The 15,089-nt window shown below is 42.7% G+C and overlaps 1 protein-coding gene across 4 annotated transcripts in view; it reads left to right on the top strand.

Annotated features, from left to right (window-relative positions):
- Positions 1–15,089, top strand: part of LOC119021339 (SLIT-ROBO Rho GTPase-activating protein 3-like) — a 40,530-nt gene that overhangs the window by 10,474 nt on the left and 14,967 nt on the right. For all 4 annotated transcript variants that reach the window (XR_005075531.1, XR_005075530.1, XM_037101569.1 and 1 more), the window contains exons 3-8: positions 5,015–5,177; positions 7,310–7,372; positions 10,767–10,958; positions 11,284–11,412; positions 11,516–11,737; positions 11,861–11,962. Coding sequence is in view for 2 of the 4 variants with exons in the window: in XM_037101569.1 (XP_036957464.1) it covers positions 5,015–5,177; positions 7,310–7,372; positions 10,767–10,958; positions 11,284–11,412; positions 11,516–11,737; positions 11,861–11,962 (871 nt within the window). In the remaining 2 variants the exon portion in view is untranslated. The remainder of the gene's footprint in view (positions 1–5,014; positions 5,178–7,309; positions 7,373–10,766; positions 10,959–11,283; positions 11,413–11,515; positions 11,738–11,860; positions 11,963–15,089) is intronic.

The following is a 15,089-nucleotide window of genomic DNA, read 5'->3' as shown; positions in this document are numbered from 1 at the left end:
AAAATCTTAAAATGTAAAAAGGTAGATTTTCACCTCGGAGATAAACCAGCCAAGGTTGCCAGGTTAAGATGACCCCGGCTGTGTCAGCCATGTGTAACAAACCCGTTGGTTTATTCAGGAGAGGTCTTTCCGTCTCTCTTTCAGTCTCTCTGGCCAATTGGACGTAAAGCGTAATCATGGCAGAGAACTCCCGTCACTAGGACATTGATAAATGGAGCGTTCCCTCAAAGGGAGACCCCGGCAAGAGACTCGCATTGCATGACTTCTCTGTACACCCTGCTGTCCCAGATTCTCCCCCGTCACATTAAATGATCATCATTATATCTCTCTGTCAAAGGCTAGATTCATGCTCACAGACTACAATGGATCTACTAAGCCGCTACCATTAATAATACCATGCGGTCTTCTCTTCTGGCGTTTCAGAGCTTGGCTGTGTGTTCACTCGTTACTTTTTTTTTTTTTGTTAATGGTAAAACCAGTGAACGGTGACCTTCTTTCTTATCTGTGGCCCTTTAGGACTTTCATTTCTGGTGTCGGTTCTAATGAAGGAGCCGCCAGCAAAAACATGATTCTCGGAGCAGGTGACTCTGTACCTACTTCTGAAAAGACACTTTAAAACCTTTCTGTCCAACAGGAATAGTGGTCAGCTAATTAGAAAATAATCTTTATGCCAACTTTATGCCAATGTATAGACCAAACAACTAACCCAATCAATTAATCCAGACCAAAAAAACAGATTAATCGACAGTGAAAATTATCCTTAGCTGCAGCCCTAATATCCAACACGTTACAGAATACATAAAGGTGCAATAAGTAAGAATTGGCCAGTTAAATAGAGGCTGTTAGCTATTTAGCTCAGTTAGCCACACAGCTAGTGGTCCTGAGACAATGTGAGCCGGTGCTAGCTGGTTAGCATGCTAACTAACACCTCTGCAGTGCAATACAAAGATCCTCTTTTCCACCCATTGTGTAGATCCTTGAGCGATAAAGACAAACTCTGTTTTAATGCATTCAGCTCAGGTCTGTATTGTCAGTTCAGCTGTCTGGCGCACTCTACTGTATAATGCAGAGACCTTGTGGTGGAACGGGTACCGCTGTCCTTTTTGTGGGCTGTCAGGTCGAAAACCTCCTTCTGTCATCCTCCAAGAGCGGCTCTGCACCAACTTCTTTGTGTCCTGAACACTACAGTCTCATCCTCATTCAAGAGCAGCCAGCAGCTCAAGACTTACAGTCAGGTTGCCGGCGCCCTGTGTACGGGATCAAACACCTGCTCCGCTTGAAAGGGGGGCCTGTAGGGACTCGTGTTTTCTTATCAAAGTGCTAAAGGATGAAAGGAGAGGCAGAAAGAAGATGCTGATGCCTGGCACTCTGGATTACCTTTTAGCATCACAAGTGCAACTCTTTTAACCCGCTATCGCCACAGAACTTTTTCAGATTGCCGTTCTATTGTGCGAAGTTTGTGCTTCTTTTTCAACATCATTCATGCAGCCAAGAGTAAATTTCCCCAAAAATATGACATTTGAAACGTGGCGTTCAGAGCTGGAATGTACAGGTAAAAATGATCGTTTAGATAAAGACTTGAGAGAACGTGGTGTGAACTTCTGAAATATTATAAAAGCTTCATATTCATATTCAACATGTGGGCCAATTTCTAATTAAATTTCAGCATTGCTCTGAATGCATGGAGCGAGCCAGAATGGTTCCCATATGATCCATCTTTGTTGTTAGTGCGGAAGCTAGTGTTAGCTGAAGATTAGAGCAAGCTGCGCCAAGACAGGAAAACAGTCACTTCAGAAAAGAAAATGAAAGCACGAACAAATCTCTGCCAGGATAAAAATAATCAAAGTTTTCAAGCAGTCGACAGAAAACAAGTCAGGGCTACTTTTAATGTGATCATCAAAACTGAGATTAGAGTCAAAAATAACTACTGTGTTTCCGACTCCAGCTATGCTATAAGTGGATAATTCATCAGATGATTTGCAGAGTCCAATAAATCATTTGAAAATATTTGATTGAAAAAAAAAATTGCATTGACATGTCATACAGTGGCATCTAGTTTTCAAGATAAGACATAAAGTCAGAGAGGTATATGGGTTGACAGGCGCATAAAGCTGTCAGCCCTACTCTGAAATAAACACAATAAATATGTATTATTCGACCAGCAGATGCAGATACAGAATAATCAAGGACCTGTAATGTAACCTTTAGCTTCTCTGTGCACCTGAAAATAGCAATGAATGGACAATTACTTGCATCAAGTGACAGATGTCTAATATGAATATGCAAAATAAACCCTTAAAGCAACAAAAGGCTCCTTAAATTCAGTTCGGTGAAAAGCAGATTTCTGTGATATACAGAGGTCAGTGTGTAGGAGTGAAGGGAAGAAATGGAATATAAAACACGTAAGAATTAAAACTAAGAGTCTTTGTGTTATCGTTACCGTATCTCAGTTATTACCAGACTTTTTCAGTAAATTCATATATTCAAACAACACCACACCCCTTTTCTTTTGTCTGTAATTTACACAGATCTGCAACTTCTGTGAAGTTCAGCTTACATTTTCGATCACCTTTTATGGTGGAAGCGTCCCTCGTGCAGCATGTACCTTCTCTTATTTTTTACTGTCTTTAAGGGATGTTCTGGTGTAAGTTTAATCCATGGTCTAACACACTGTGACACAGAGTAAGACCCCCCTCCAGAGATCAAGTTTGCAGACCGCTAGCTCATGTAGTTTTAGCAACCTCAGAAATGACCGCACAATAACAGTACATTGCAGTGTATGCCTCCAAGATGAAACTGCCATCAAAAAACCACAAATAATGCTCAGAACAGCACCAAACTTCAGCAACAGTACAAATAGGGTTGCAGCACAGCTCACCACTCTCCTGCCACCGCTTCCTGTTGTGGGGAAGTCCTTGCGAGTCGATTACTGAGTACAGTAAAGTTCCACAGCTCAAGGCTGAAAATGTATGATTATTACTCTGCAATGCAATCAACGTTCATATGTGTCTTACCTACCAGTTTATAACAGTTATTATCAAGAGCAGACAGGGAAAAGAACGGAATTGAGCATTTCTAACCGCACTCAGTAATCGACTCGCAGGGACTTCCAGACAACAGGAAGCTGCGGCAGGAGAGTGGTGCGTTGTGTTCACTTTACAATAGAAATCCGGCTGAGCTAGCAGAGGTTTGATGCCTCGAACTATGTGCTGTGACCCTATATGTACTGTTGCTGAAATTTGGAGCTGTTCTGAGCATTGTTGGGGGGGGTGTTCAGTTCACACTACTACATTCCACTAAATCCCGCATACTGTCAATCTCCTTCTTGGACAGGAACCAGAAAAACTACAGCCTAAATTTATTCATCCAGGAATCCACTGAATTGAACAGAATCTTCACCTCTACCTTCACTGTGTGCTTCATGTCACGTTGTTTTTATGATATATGAATGACAACCACGTTTCTGGGCTCTAATGCTTTGGATGTGTTGGCCTGCAATGCCATATCTGGCAGATGGCTTTACAGCTAGTGATGTATTAATGTAGGTAACAGCCAGCCAGTGAACCATTCACAAAAATCAATAGCCCACATCACGATCGATGCTTCCCCTTAACACTAATCTTCTCTCAAGTACAGCTTTCTTGAGTTTGCCAGCGGAGGTTTGTGGTCAGTACGTTGCTGCTATTGGAACTCTGCACTGCATTCTGGCAGCTGCATTTTCTGTGCATACAATTGCTTTTCAAAATAAGGAGTGGGCAGCCTTTTGGCAGTATGACAGAAACACAATAGTATAACAGATACATAATGGTGATCAGTATGATGTGTAAAAGGATATTATTTTTTTTAGAAAACCAAGGTCCCAATTAAGGAGATAATTGTGGAAGCGTTGCTGCACAAACTAAAAACTCTGTTTCTCTTGCTGCTGTCAGCTCATGTGATATGATAACTGGCTCCTTGGGTGCAAAATCAGCAGAGATATAAATCAGGGCGTGCAGACTTCCTTTTGAATGTCCTCGCCCCTTTTAACAAAGACAAAGGTTAAAACCTTCTTGATTTCCTTTTTTTTTTTTTTTAAATTTCACCAACCAAAAGGGAGAAATTAAAGTTGGTTTGGAATTAAATACCAGCACAGATGAACTCTCAGCCAGGAGCAGAAGGTGTTTTTTACAACAAGCAAAAAGGTAAAATGATACAGAGATTTGTATATCGAAGTCACAACTGTTTAAGGTCAGAAAAACAGCTGAATGCTCTCTGCAGACAAAAGATGAAGACAAACAAAGTCTTTGGTGTGAGGATAATTGAACTCACATGCTCCCTCGAGCAAGGAGGCAAGTGCAGCCAGCGTGCTCTGTGTGTGTGTGTGTGTGTGTGTGTGTGTGTGTGTGTGTGTGTGTGTGTGTGTGTGTGTGTGTGTGTGTGTGTGAGGCAGCCTCTTTTTGTGCTGAGTCCTCGCCACATGTACAGTGACCCCTTGATCTCTAGTGTGTAATATAAGCTCCAGAGCTGGTACCAATGGATCAAATGTAAGATCTGAGCAGACGCTCTCCATCCTGTTTATGTTGAAGGACACAGACATGATTCCTTAGAAGAATGAATCACTACACGTGGCGCTGAATGGAATGTTGCTCCTTTAGTCATTCAAGGTCTCCTCATTATTTGTTGGAGGATGATTGTCTGATCACTGTCACAGGTGTCACCCAGTTGTGGCCTATGTAACGTATCAGTGCCTGTGTCTCAGTACGGATGTTGATCTTGAAGATTGCCTAAGGGCACGAACATCATCAAGTTACAAAGAAAAATGCACATGGGGCTGGCTTGTGTGTCACCTTTTTTTTTTCTAACTTGCTTGAGTTGATATGATCATGCAACAATCGGGGTGTAGAGGAGTTGAGCAGGTTCCTATAGTTTGTGTTGGAGACAACGGCCCAAATGTTCTTCCTTATGGGAAATACAGTGTACAGTCTGAGTGCTGCAGTGGTGTTGGTCTACCATTGTCTTTCCTTTGCTGTTTCAGAAAAGACCAGAATCTCGTGTCCACCGTGAACTGCTGGTATTTGGTGTTGGAGCAGACCAGACGCGAGAGCCGAGACCACGCCACTCTCAGCGACATCTACAACAACAACGTCATTGTCCGCCTGGCGCACGTGGGCGAGGATGTCATCAGACTTTTCAAAAAGGTCAGAATGGGAATTAAATGCATGAGGGCACGTAACCCCGGCCGTTACTAACGCACACAGTCACAGAACTCATCTGCTCAAACCGCATGACTGATGCCCACAGCTGGGAGCCTGACGCCACACCAACAGAAATATGTAAAAATATGTGTCGGGACATACGTGGTGGTTCTCATACAGCTTATCATGTGCTTACATTCACTTTGACATTGTCTCTTTGTCATGAACAGTGAGGTTTAATCAGTACTTAAAGGGCAACTCCAACAGTTTTACATTTCAAAGTGTGTTTACAGATCTTGGGGAGTACTACGGCATATGTGAAGAGAAAGTAGTATAAAGCCTTTTGTGTCTGCAGAGGAAGCTGCATGTCATCTGATAAATAGCCTCTAGTGATGACACTCGGCGGTTAAGTTGCATTGTGGGTAATGTAGGCATGGAATCTTCTTCTGCTGTATCGATTCTATCATTTGGGTTTTTTTTTTGTTTTTTTTAAACATTCCAGAATGAATCCAACAGTGTTACAAGAGTGTGACGCTAGACCAGTGGACAGCTTTTCAAAACCTGTTGCCTGCACCACCCACAATGTGATTTCGCCATCGAGTAACATCAGTGGAAGCAGTTTATCGGATGACATGCAGCCACAAAAGGCTTTATACTGCTTTTTTATTTCACATATTCAGTACTCCACAAGACCTGTCATCACACTTTAACGTGTCAAATTGGTGGAGGTACCCTTTAAGTTAGAGTACAGATATTGCATGAGAGCTACTTCTAACCACTTTACAGCCTGGTTTCAAACGAACCCCATTAGGTTAATGCCCAGCAGACTATTACCACCCATCACTGAGGTTTTAGTGACCGAAAATGGCACCACTGTAACCTCTTAGTCGATGCTATCCTGAGATTACCAAGTGTCTACAGTGAAGCCGAACACATGTACTTTATTCTCAATATCATGCTCTGTTTGCTCCCTACTTCAGATCACTAACCCTTTATTTTGATGGTCTTTGCACTCACTCTTGTCGCCATTTCACTTTACAGCAGATTCACCTTAAATGGGACTTGGTCAGTACACGCAGTCAGAATTAACGTATTTCTATTATTTCAAAGGGTAACAAAGAAGAGCATATTTGTGTAACACTTGTCCTCGGTTATACTCCCGTATCTCATAAGGCATATGCTGAATGCATGTTAAATGTGAGAGTAGCAGAGTGTCTGTGTTCCAGGAGCTGTGATGAACAATCTGCCCCCCGGGGGCCTTAGATCAGTATCCTTTGACAGTGGCGAGAGTCTAAAGTAATTTATGCCCTCTAGGGGGCTCTGTGATGTCACGACGGGAGCAGTGATGAGCGTGGAGTGGCTCGCGGCCAGCACAAAGATGAGGACTAATACCTCCCTGCAGAAAAAAAACTGTCTCCCTCTGCAAGAACTCAGCTCAAATTGTGACAAAGTTCTCTAAAACAATAATCCTGTTATGCCGTCGCATCCCGGTTCAGCTGCAGTGCAGCTTCACTGCTAATGAGTTACACATGCGGGGGAAGGGAATGAATCAGCTCTGGCATTTGTTAAGTCAAAGTTTAAATGTACTGAATGTGCTGTAATTTAATTCTTGTCACATGTGAAAAAGCAAAGGTTGCTGTTTTGACAAGTGGCCCCTGAGAGGTGGCAAAAAAAAAAAAAAAAAAGCAGGATTGATCAGGCTAAGCGTCACTCCATATCCCCTCAACAGGATTTCCAGAGTCACTCTCTGCTGGCCACATTCCTCCTCTTAGGCCATAAGCCCTGTCATGAGACATTTCCAATTCATCATAGGCTCTTAGCCCCTGTAACTGAGCTGAAGCTGTGACACAACTCCTTGGGAAATGTGCTGCTGTTTCTGCACTGTTCTATTTCTGTCCTCATGTGCACTCTGGGCATTGTATTAGATCTTTTCTGGTGCAGAGTAATGACAGCATTTCAACGCACGCTGCCGTCCCTCACATGCATAGCCTTCAAGGTTTTCGCTCATGAGAAGGCAATTCTCTGAAATAACCCAGTTGTCTGTCTTAGATGTTTCAAAACCTGCCTTCAGTTGTCATTTAAACGTGCCATTATGATTGCCTATGAAGTTGTCACCTGTTTTTCTCCTTTTACAGAGCAAAGACATCGGGGTGCAGATGCATGAGGAGTTGGTGAAAGTCACCAATGAGCTCTACACTGTGAGTTGAACAAATATAATTGCCCTTTCCATGCTGCCTGCCAGACTGCCTGTTTTGCCTTTCTCCCTGTGTTAGCTGCCTCTGGCTCGTCAGTCCTGAACCTGTAACCTGTGAAGCAGCTGGCCTGACCTGCACACAGCAGATATGCCTTATCAGCAGTCCCCCCCCCACCCCAACAGGTCATTTCTTCCTCCTCATGAGGTTGTGAAACGAGAGAATTTGCATTCTTCCTCCCATCAGTTTGAAGGGGAGCGTGTTCTTGCCCCTGGCGAGGCTTCAAGCAGACTCAGCAGTCTGTTGCTGCAGTGCTGCACTGTGCTCACAGCCAACAAGGCTGCTGCTGTTGAGCTTTCAGCTAATGTTACATGTAATGACATACATCTGTTTGTGTGGTGGTGACAGTTGTCACTCCTCTTGTCCATTGTTGTATGTCGTACTGTACATGGAGAGCACGCACTGTGGGAAACAAATTTGCAAACACGCCGTGACATTAAGCACACAGAAACATACAGAAATAGAAAAACAGCTGATGGCTTCATTCAGCTGTCGACAATGAAGCGATGCAGTGATATCATCAGCTTTTATGTTGGGACACGGTGCAACAAAGTCACCAAAGTGCTTATTGCTTGGTTGTTGTTGGACAGCTAATCTACAAAAAAAGAATCGGTTCATTTGAATCGAGACATGCAGGAGGCAAACATATTAATTTAGGTTAATTTAAGACTGAGCTCGTATTTGAAGCAGCTGAAAACTGAACTGACTCAAGGGAGTACGAGTATCTTCAGGCAAGCAAGGACACTGCAGCTTGTGAAATTAAATATCCAGGAAATTATCCAAAATCATGCCCTAAACGGCTGTGACTGCAGTTTAATAGAGTGTATAAAGTCTTTGAATCATTTTTTGCAGGTTTTCTATTACAAATGAGAATTGACTTCGCAAGAACGATCGTGCTGTCTGTCTTGCAGGGATCGACGGAAATGTTTTTTCAGGGTCGATGCTGATACGAATTATAAGTTATCAAGATTTTTTTCTTTTTTCTGCTACATTACACCTTCACCCCACTTTGTTACTTTGCAGATTCAGATTATTCCGTTTTTATAGGCTATTATCATATTATTATTAACTTTCTTTATTGGCAGCCATACTCAGAACACGCAGATACTGATAATCAGTCAGGTGGATACTAAGTGCCATGCAGCTCTCAAACACCATTATTTTTAAAATACTCAGTGTACATCCCCTTTCTGCATAGTTAATTATTTTTATTTAATTATTTACTGATGTGTGAAACTCCACCTTTGGCTACTTGCTGCACACTCGATCATCTGAATGTTATCGGGTAAACACTGTGTGTGATCAATCAAAGATAATTAAAAAACTTTTTTATTAAAGACCCATTTATCATGTTGTTGTAAATTGATCCTGACCATAACTTCACTTGCACAAAAGTTAAAGCAGTCTACTTTGGAAGTGAAGCATCTGAAGTTCTGATCAAGTTTAGAAGACAAACCATCAGCTGCTCGCTGCTGCAGAATTAAGCAAATTCTACACAAGGAATCCTGCAACATCACTTGTGTTTGTTTACTGCGAGAGTTTAGAGAAGAGATACGACGCATGTTATTAAAGGACACTGTTTGATTGTGTGTGATTGTTGATGATCACTCGCGCTCAGTTTTAAAGGATGTTTCGGACGGGTGGATTTGCAGCGATGAAGCCAGAATGCTGGCATGATGTGAACCGCATGAGAAATATTCTCACATGTAACATTATACGGCACTTTACCGCTCTGCTGATATTGATTTTTCCTCTCCTCTCTTATTCATGCATTATTAAATGCCTGTCTGCAGCTCCCACAAACAGCACAAAGAAACGCACTGTTCCTCGCAAAATTTCTATACTTTAAAAGAAACTTGAATAATTTGTTAATGTTATGATTTATGATTCGAATGTGAAATCAAGTATGGATTTGTCATTGTCAGCCCGCCAGTCTCTGCTATCAATCTGCTGCTGGTCTTTTTGTTGTTGGAAACCTAGTAGTTTCTGGTTTTGGCGTGTGGCAAAAGGAAGGTTGCTCACTGTCACTTTGTAACCTCCTTCCTCCGCTGCTGATCGATCTCGCTGTCCTTTGCACGTCCGTTCCAGGCAGCGTTGCTAGGAAACCAGAACTCGAGAGTGAGCGATGGAGGAGCAGATGCTGTTTAATTGCGCTGTTGACTAGTTAAACATTTACACGGGATCTCTTTAGTAGTGCGATGAAACATGAATTCCTCCGAAGCAGACTGAACGGTGGCAGTGTCGATTGTTTTTTGATGAACCGCGGCTGTCATAAAACATCCAGGGCTCGTTTTACATTGCTGGTGTCCTTGTTTTAACCAGCTGCAATGCTGCGGTGGAGATGAACAATCGCAAAAATGTGGACGCATCAGCAGCAGACGCACCCAGCATAAACACCTCCAGCTCACTTAGGAAATGCCAATCAAAGTATGACACTCCCCAGCGCGGGGTGAGTAAGTGACACTCCCTAATGTTTACGAGTGTGATGAAAATAAATATATTCCTAGGTTACATGAGTTCATGTAGTATACACTCGGGTGTCTGGGAATAGTTTTTTTTATTTAATTGCATCGGTGATTATGGCGTAAGAAAAATGATGACCTGCACATTTTATTTCACAAACAATGTAATGTGTCTGCCTAAATTAATAGAAATACATCATTCTTTCATATGTTTAACAGCTTCTCAGCCCAAACAATTTCATTTCGGTGTTAACACAGTGATCCAATGCACAGCTTAAAGGACAAGTTTACCCAAAAAAAAAAAAAAAAGAAATTTGTTATTGTGTCACATCCGATAGAAAGTCAAACATTTAGTGTGTAATGTTTTTATCATTTCACAAAACATTTCTGGAGGATTCGCAGCAAAACGGCTTCGCAACTGAGGTAACTTGTTTCAAAATGTGAAAATAAACAACTGAAAAAAACCAACATTAAATGGTTCCATACAAATATCCACAGTGTATTCCAACTTACTGGAAGGCTGACGGGATGAAAATTGATTTGAAGAGACGTTATTTACACTCCTTTATAAAGACAGAATCTTCAACCCTGCCGCTAGGCACATACATGGATACTGTAGTTTACATATTTTGTTGTATATCAGATTCTGTGTGCCTCGGACTACAGGCTGTCAAGTGAATGGACCTGGTTTAATGTGTATGAAATCATTCTTGAGTTAAAGTTAAATGTACCAGATATCTATGTAAGATGTAACATGTGGTTCTGCTCTGTGATTTCTCCTTCTCTAATTCACTTCCCTTTTAACAACGACTTACTAGTTCCACTATGATGCCCTTGGCATTTAAGTAGAGTTTGCCCTAAGATGTGTGTTTTTACAGGTGATGAAGACGTACCACATGTACCACACTGAGAGCATCAGTGCTGAGAGCAAGCTGAAGGACGCAGAGAAACAGGAAGAGAAGCACATCGGCAAGGCCAACGACATTGGCTCCAGCCTGTTGCGGTACGGTCACGATGAGCGTCCACAGCGACGGAGCTCTGTCAAGAAGATGGAGAAGATGAAGGAGAAGGTCTGTTCGGGTTGACTGGTTCATACTGGTTGACTGATATGATAGACGTGTTGCACACTAAAGGCATCTACACTCAAGAGCAAATCATTTTCAGACGTCTTCGTAATGATCTTCTTGAATTTCACCCTCCGCCATTTGCACAAATGACTCTAGGAAATGTCATTAAAGAAACAGGGAGACCATCTCTTTGTGTGCAAAGTATTACACATATTGAGAGATAATAAAAGAATAAATCAGATTGGTGTAGTAATCTGTTCCTTGAGTACATTAGGAATCCATTTTGCATCCTGCAATGATGGGACTTTCTCTCCATTTTTCTCCCTAGAGACAAGCCAAGTACTCTGAAAACAAGCTCAAGTGCACGAAGGCCCGGAACGACTATCTTCTCAATCTGGCAGCTACCAATGCCCTGGTGGCCAAATACTACATCCATGATGTCTCAGATATGATAGATGTGAGTAATTACAGTCAGAGCCAAAAATGCAAATATCTCAGTGCTTCCTTTAAAGGCCTTTTATTGGTTTATGATTACTTTATGTTTTGCTTCTCGTCCTCAGTGTTGCGACTTAGGTTATCACGCAAGCCTGGCGCGCACCTTGAGAACGTATCTGTCTGCAGAGTACAGCCTGGAGACTTCGCGTCACGAGGGACTGGACCTGCTGGAGGGAGCGGTCGACGCCATGGACATCAGAGGAGACAAGCTCAGGTTTATGGACACGCACAGCCAGATCTTCTGTCCTCCAGCGTGCTTTGACTATCAGCCACACATGGGGGACGAGGTGAGGCACTGCAGAGAATGAGTCCGTGAGGACGGTTTGTTTGTAGGTCTCAGTGCGCCGTATGACGCTGTTCTCTACGTTAAATCCTCCAGATGATCGTTCCCTTTCTTTCCCTCATACCAGGTGTGTCAGGTGAGTGCACAGCAGCCTGTCCAGACAGAGCTCTTGATGCGCCACCACCAGCTGCAGTCTCGCCTGGCCACGCTGAAGATAGAGAATGAAGAGGTGAGAGTGCACCGGGAGGGGGGTGGGGGGGGGGGGGGATTGAGGAGTCACAGTCAGCGTTTCATTCACTGCAAGAGTGTTGTACACAGAAATATCCTTTTCTGTTGACTCAGAGAGGAGGAGGACATATGGCCATGAGTCATGAAAAGATGTTGTTGCATCATCTTTTGGACTCTTTTGTGGATAATTATTCGTATACAGTAAACACAGGTTTTCCTCCAGGAAATTGTTGGTTATATCTGGACTGGTGGTGGAAAACAGAAAAAACACCACCCTTGTATCCCGTATAGTGAAATGAAGTGCACATAATAGTCTGAGTCGCTGAGGCCATTGCGAAATACTGCAACAGGAAATTAATGTTTTATCTTTCAAACAATCAATCAAAAGCGACCACATGTGGCGGAACAGGAAGGTGGTTCAGAGATGCTTGTCTGCTGCTCTATATGAAGGATGGTCTGTAATGAGACACAATGTTCACCGGTGCTGAAGCCTGTTGAAAAGGACAGATTTGAGCTATTGGTGATCCAACGTTATCTAGGGACAATTTGACATTGAGGGCTTTTTTATGAACTCTGTTGTGTCCATTAAATATGAATTTATAACAAGATGCCACTTTGCCTAGTTTAGCAGAAAGACTGGAAACGGGGACACAGCTAGCCTGGCTCTGTCTCTAACCATAGTCTTATTTGTTGATGAAGGTTCTCAGTCATCCAGGTCATGGTAATTCTAAATAAGTAAAGTGCTGTATCATAGGCAACTGGACTCGTTTCAGTTGCTTGAAGATGTTTCACCTCTCATCCAAGAAGCTTCTTCAGTTTTAAGGAACTGGAGGGGTGTTGGCTGGCTTTTACACTCCGTGTAGGAGTGTCCTTGCAGGGTTGTTAAGGACAGGTGTGAGCTCTGAGTCATAGTCTTGTTTGTTTAATCGGTACCAACAAATGTTAGCAGTTATGTGATATAATGTGTTCAAGCTGCTGTAAGCATTGTCGACATTTTGGCAAACTTCCTCTCTGTTATGCAATTATAAATCCCCTTCCTCCTCTCGACATCACCGTATGAACATGATTCTTTATCCTGATTGGCTAAAAAATGTCTTTTCTCTTGTACTGCATGAGCAGCCGGAGGAAACACGTAGGTTACTGACCAGACACTCTATGGCAGTGATCCCTGTTGGAATACAGAGCTATTTAACCCTTATTTTAATATAAATATGTCACCGACAGCAGCTCTGATAAATACATTTTAGTCGTGCTGGAAGGCAGATTTTCTTAGCTTAGGACAGAGCCAGGTTAGCGGTTTTTTTTTTTTTTTTTTAGAACTCATGCTAAGCTAAGCTATTTTGCTGCTGCTTTATATTAAAGAGATATTCCGGTTTAAGTTTAATCCATGGTCTAACACACCGTGACTGCACGATAACAATACACTGCAGTCAATGTCTCTTCAGCAACAGTACAAATGTAACTCACCACTCTCCTGCCACATCTTCCTGTTGTGGGGAAGTCCCTCAAGTTGATTAACAAGAGCAGTAGAGTTCCGCAGCTCAATGATGAAAATGTATGATTATTACTCCATGGAAATGCAATCAAAGTTCATATGTGTCTTGCCTACCAGTTTATAACAGTTATTATCAAGAGCGGACAGGGAAAAGAACGGAATTGAGCATTTCTAACTGCACTCATTAATCGACTCGCAGGGACTTCCCCACAACAGGAAGCTGTGGCAGGAGAGTGGTGAGATGTGTTCACTTTCCAATAGCAATCCGGCAAAGCTAGCAGACGTATGATGCCTCGAACTATGTGCTGTGTGACCCTATTTGTACTGTTGCTGAAGTTTGGTGCCGTTCTGAGCATTATTTGTGGCTTTTTGATGGTGGTTTATTGTTATTGTGCGGTCATTTCTGAGGTTGCTAAAGCTACGTAAGCTAGCGGTCTGCAAACTTGATCTCTCGAGGGGGGGGTCTTACTCGGTGTCACAGTGTGTTAGACCATGGACTATCCCTTTAACCGTAATGGTGTCATTCAGATCTCAGAGACAAAGAGTGTTCTTCAAATTTTTTTTTAATTATGTGTGTGATACCTCCCTGTACTCATTGTCACTGACTTTGCTAAAGGTACAACAGTCTATCTAAGGGTCTTTTTCAAGGAACAGATAGTTGGCTATATACTTATTTGCACTGTGTTGTGGAAACCACTAACTAACAGCTGGCTTAAACTAGCACAAAGATTGGTGAAAGCAGGAATCAGCTAGAGCTTAAGATCCAGTCTTTTTTTTTTTTACTATTTTGCAGATGAGACAAAAGAAAGTCAAGCCAAACGTTTTTCCTTCTGTCTCTAATCTTTGTGTTGAGCTAAACTAACCAAACTGTGGGCCGTAGCTTCATTTTTAATGCACGGATATGAGAGTGGTATTGATCTTCTCATCCCACTCTGGACAATCTTCTTACTCACAAAGAGACACTTTGTGTTCCTCAAAGTGTTGAACGTATCCTTGAAGAAAAGATGGGACTTTAAAGTGCATCATTTGACAAGCTGCTTCTCTACTGTGACCGGCTCACGACCAGAATTTCCGCCGCTACAGTTTATGACGCATCAAAGAGCTGTTTGTCTTGACTATTAGCTCCTGAAGCGTTTTTAATAACTCCATTGGCTTTTGAACTGGGATTGGCAGCCAACACCCAACACGTCTGTCACAGTAACATGCAACCAAAACAAACCAGTCTTCAGAGCTGTCACCCAGCATGTTCATCTTTACATAATCTGACACTGACCTGTGGGGTCGTCCCCTGCGTCCACTGGTGGGGGGGGGGCACTCCAGCATGCAGGGTCGCCAAGGCCACTGTGACTCACATGGATGTGTTTAAAGGTCACCTGGGTGTGTATATGTGTCAGAGCCAGTCAGTCATGAATAAGGATATGCGTGCTGCCTGCCTGTCTGCCACACATGGAAGGAACGTAGTTAATCTTTCATGTCACGATGCTTCATGCGAGGAAGCTAATTACTCCGTTGTTTGCGGTGTGTCAGTCAAAGTGCTGTGCAGATGGCCCCCAGTGGTTCAAGCCTGTTTGCACCACCCAGCTTGTTTGTGACACTAAGATGTATTTGTAAATATGCACATCAGGTAGAATTA

The sequence above is a fragment of the Acanthopagrus latus genome, chromosome 6 (genome assembly GCF_904848185.1).
Source record: "Acanthopagrus latus isolate v.2019 chromosome 6, fAcaLat1.1, whole genome shotgun sequence".
Lineage (NCBI taxonomy): Eukaryota > Metazoa > Chordata > Actinopteri > Spariformes > Sparidae > Acanthopagrus > Acanthopagrus latus.
This window is presented reverse-complemented; position numbering and strand designations above follow the sequence as displayed.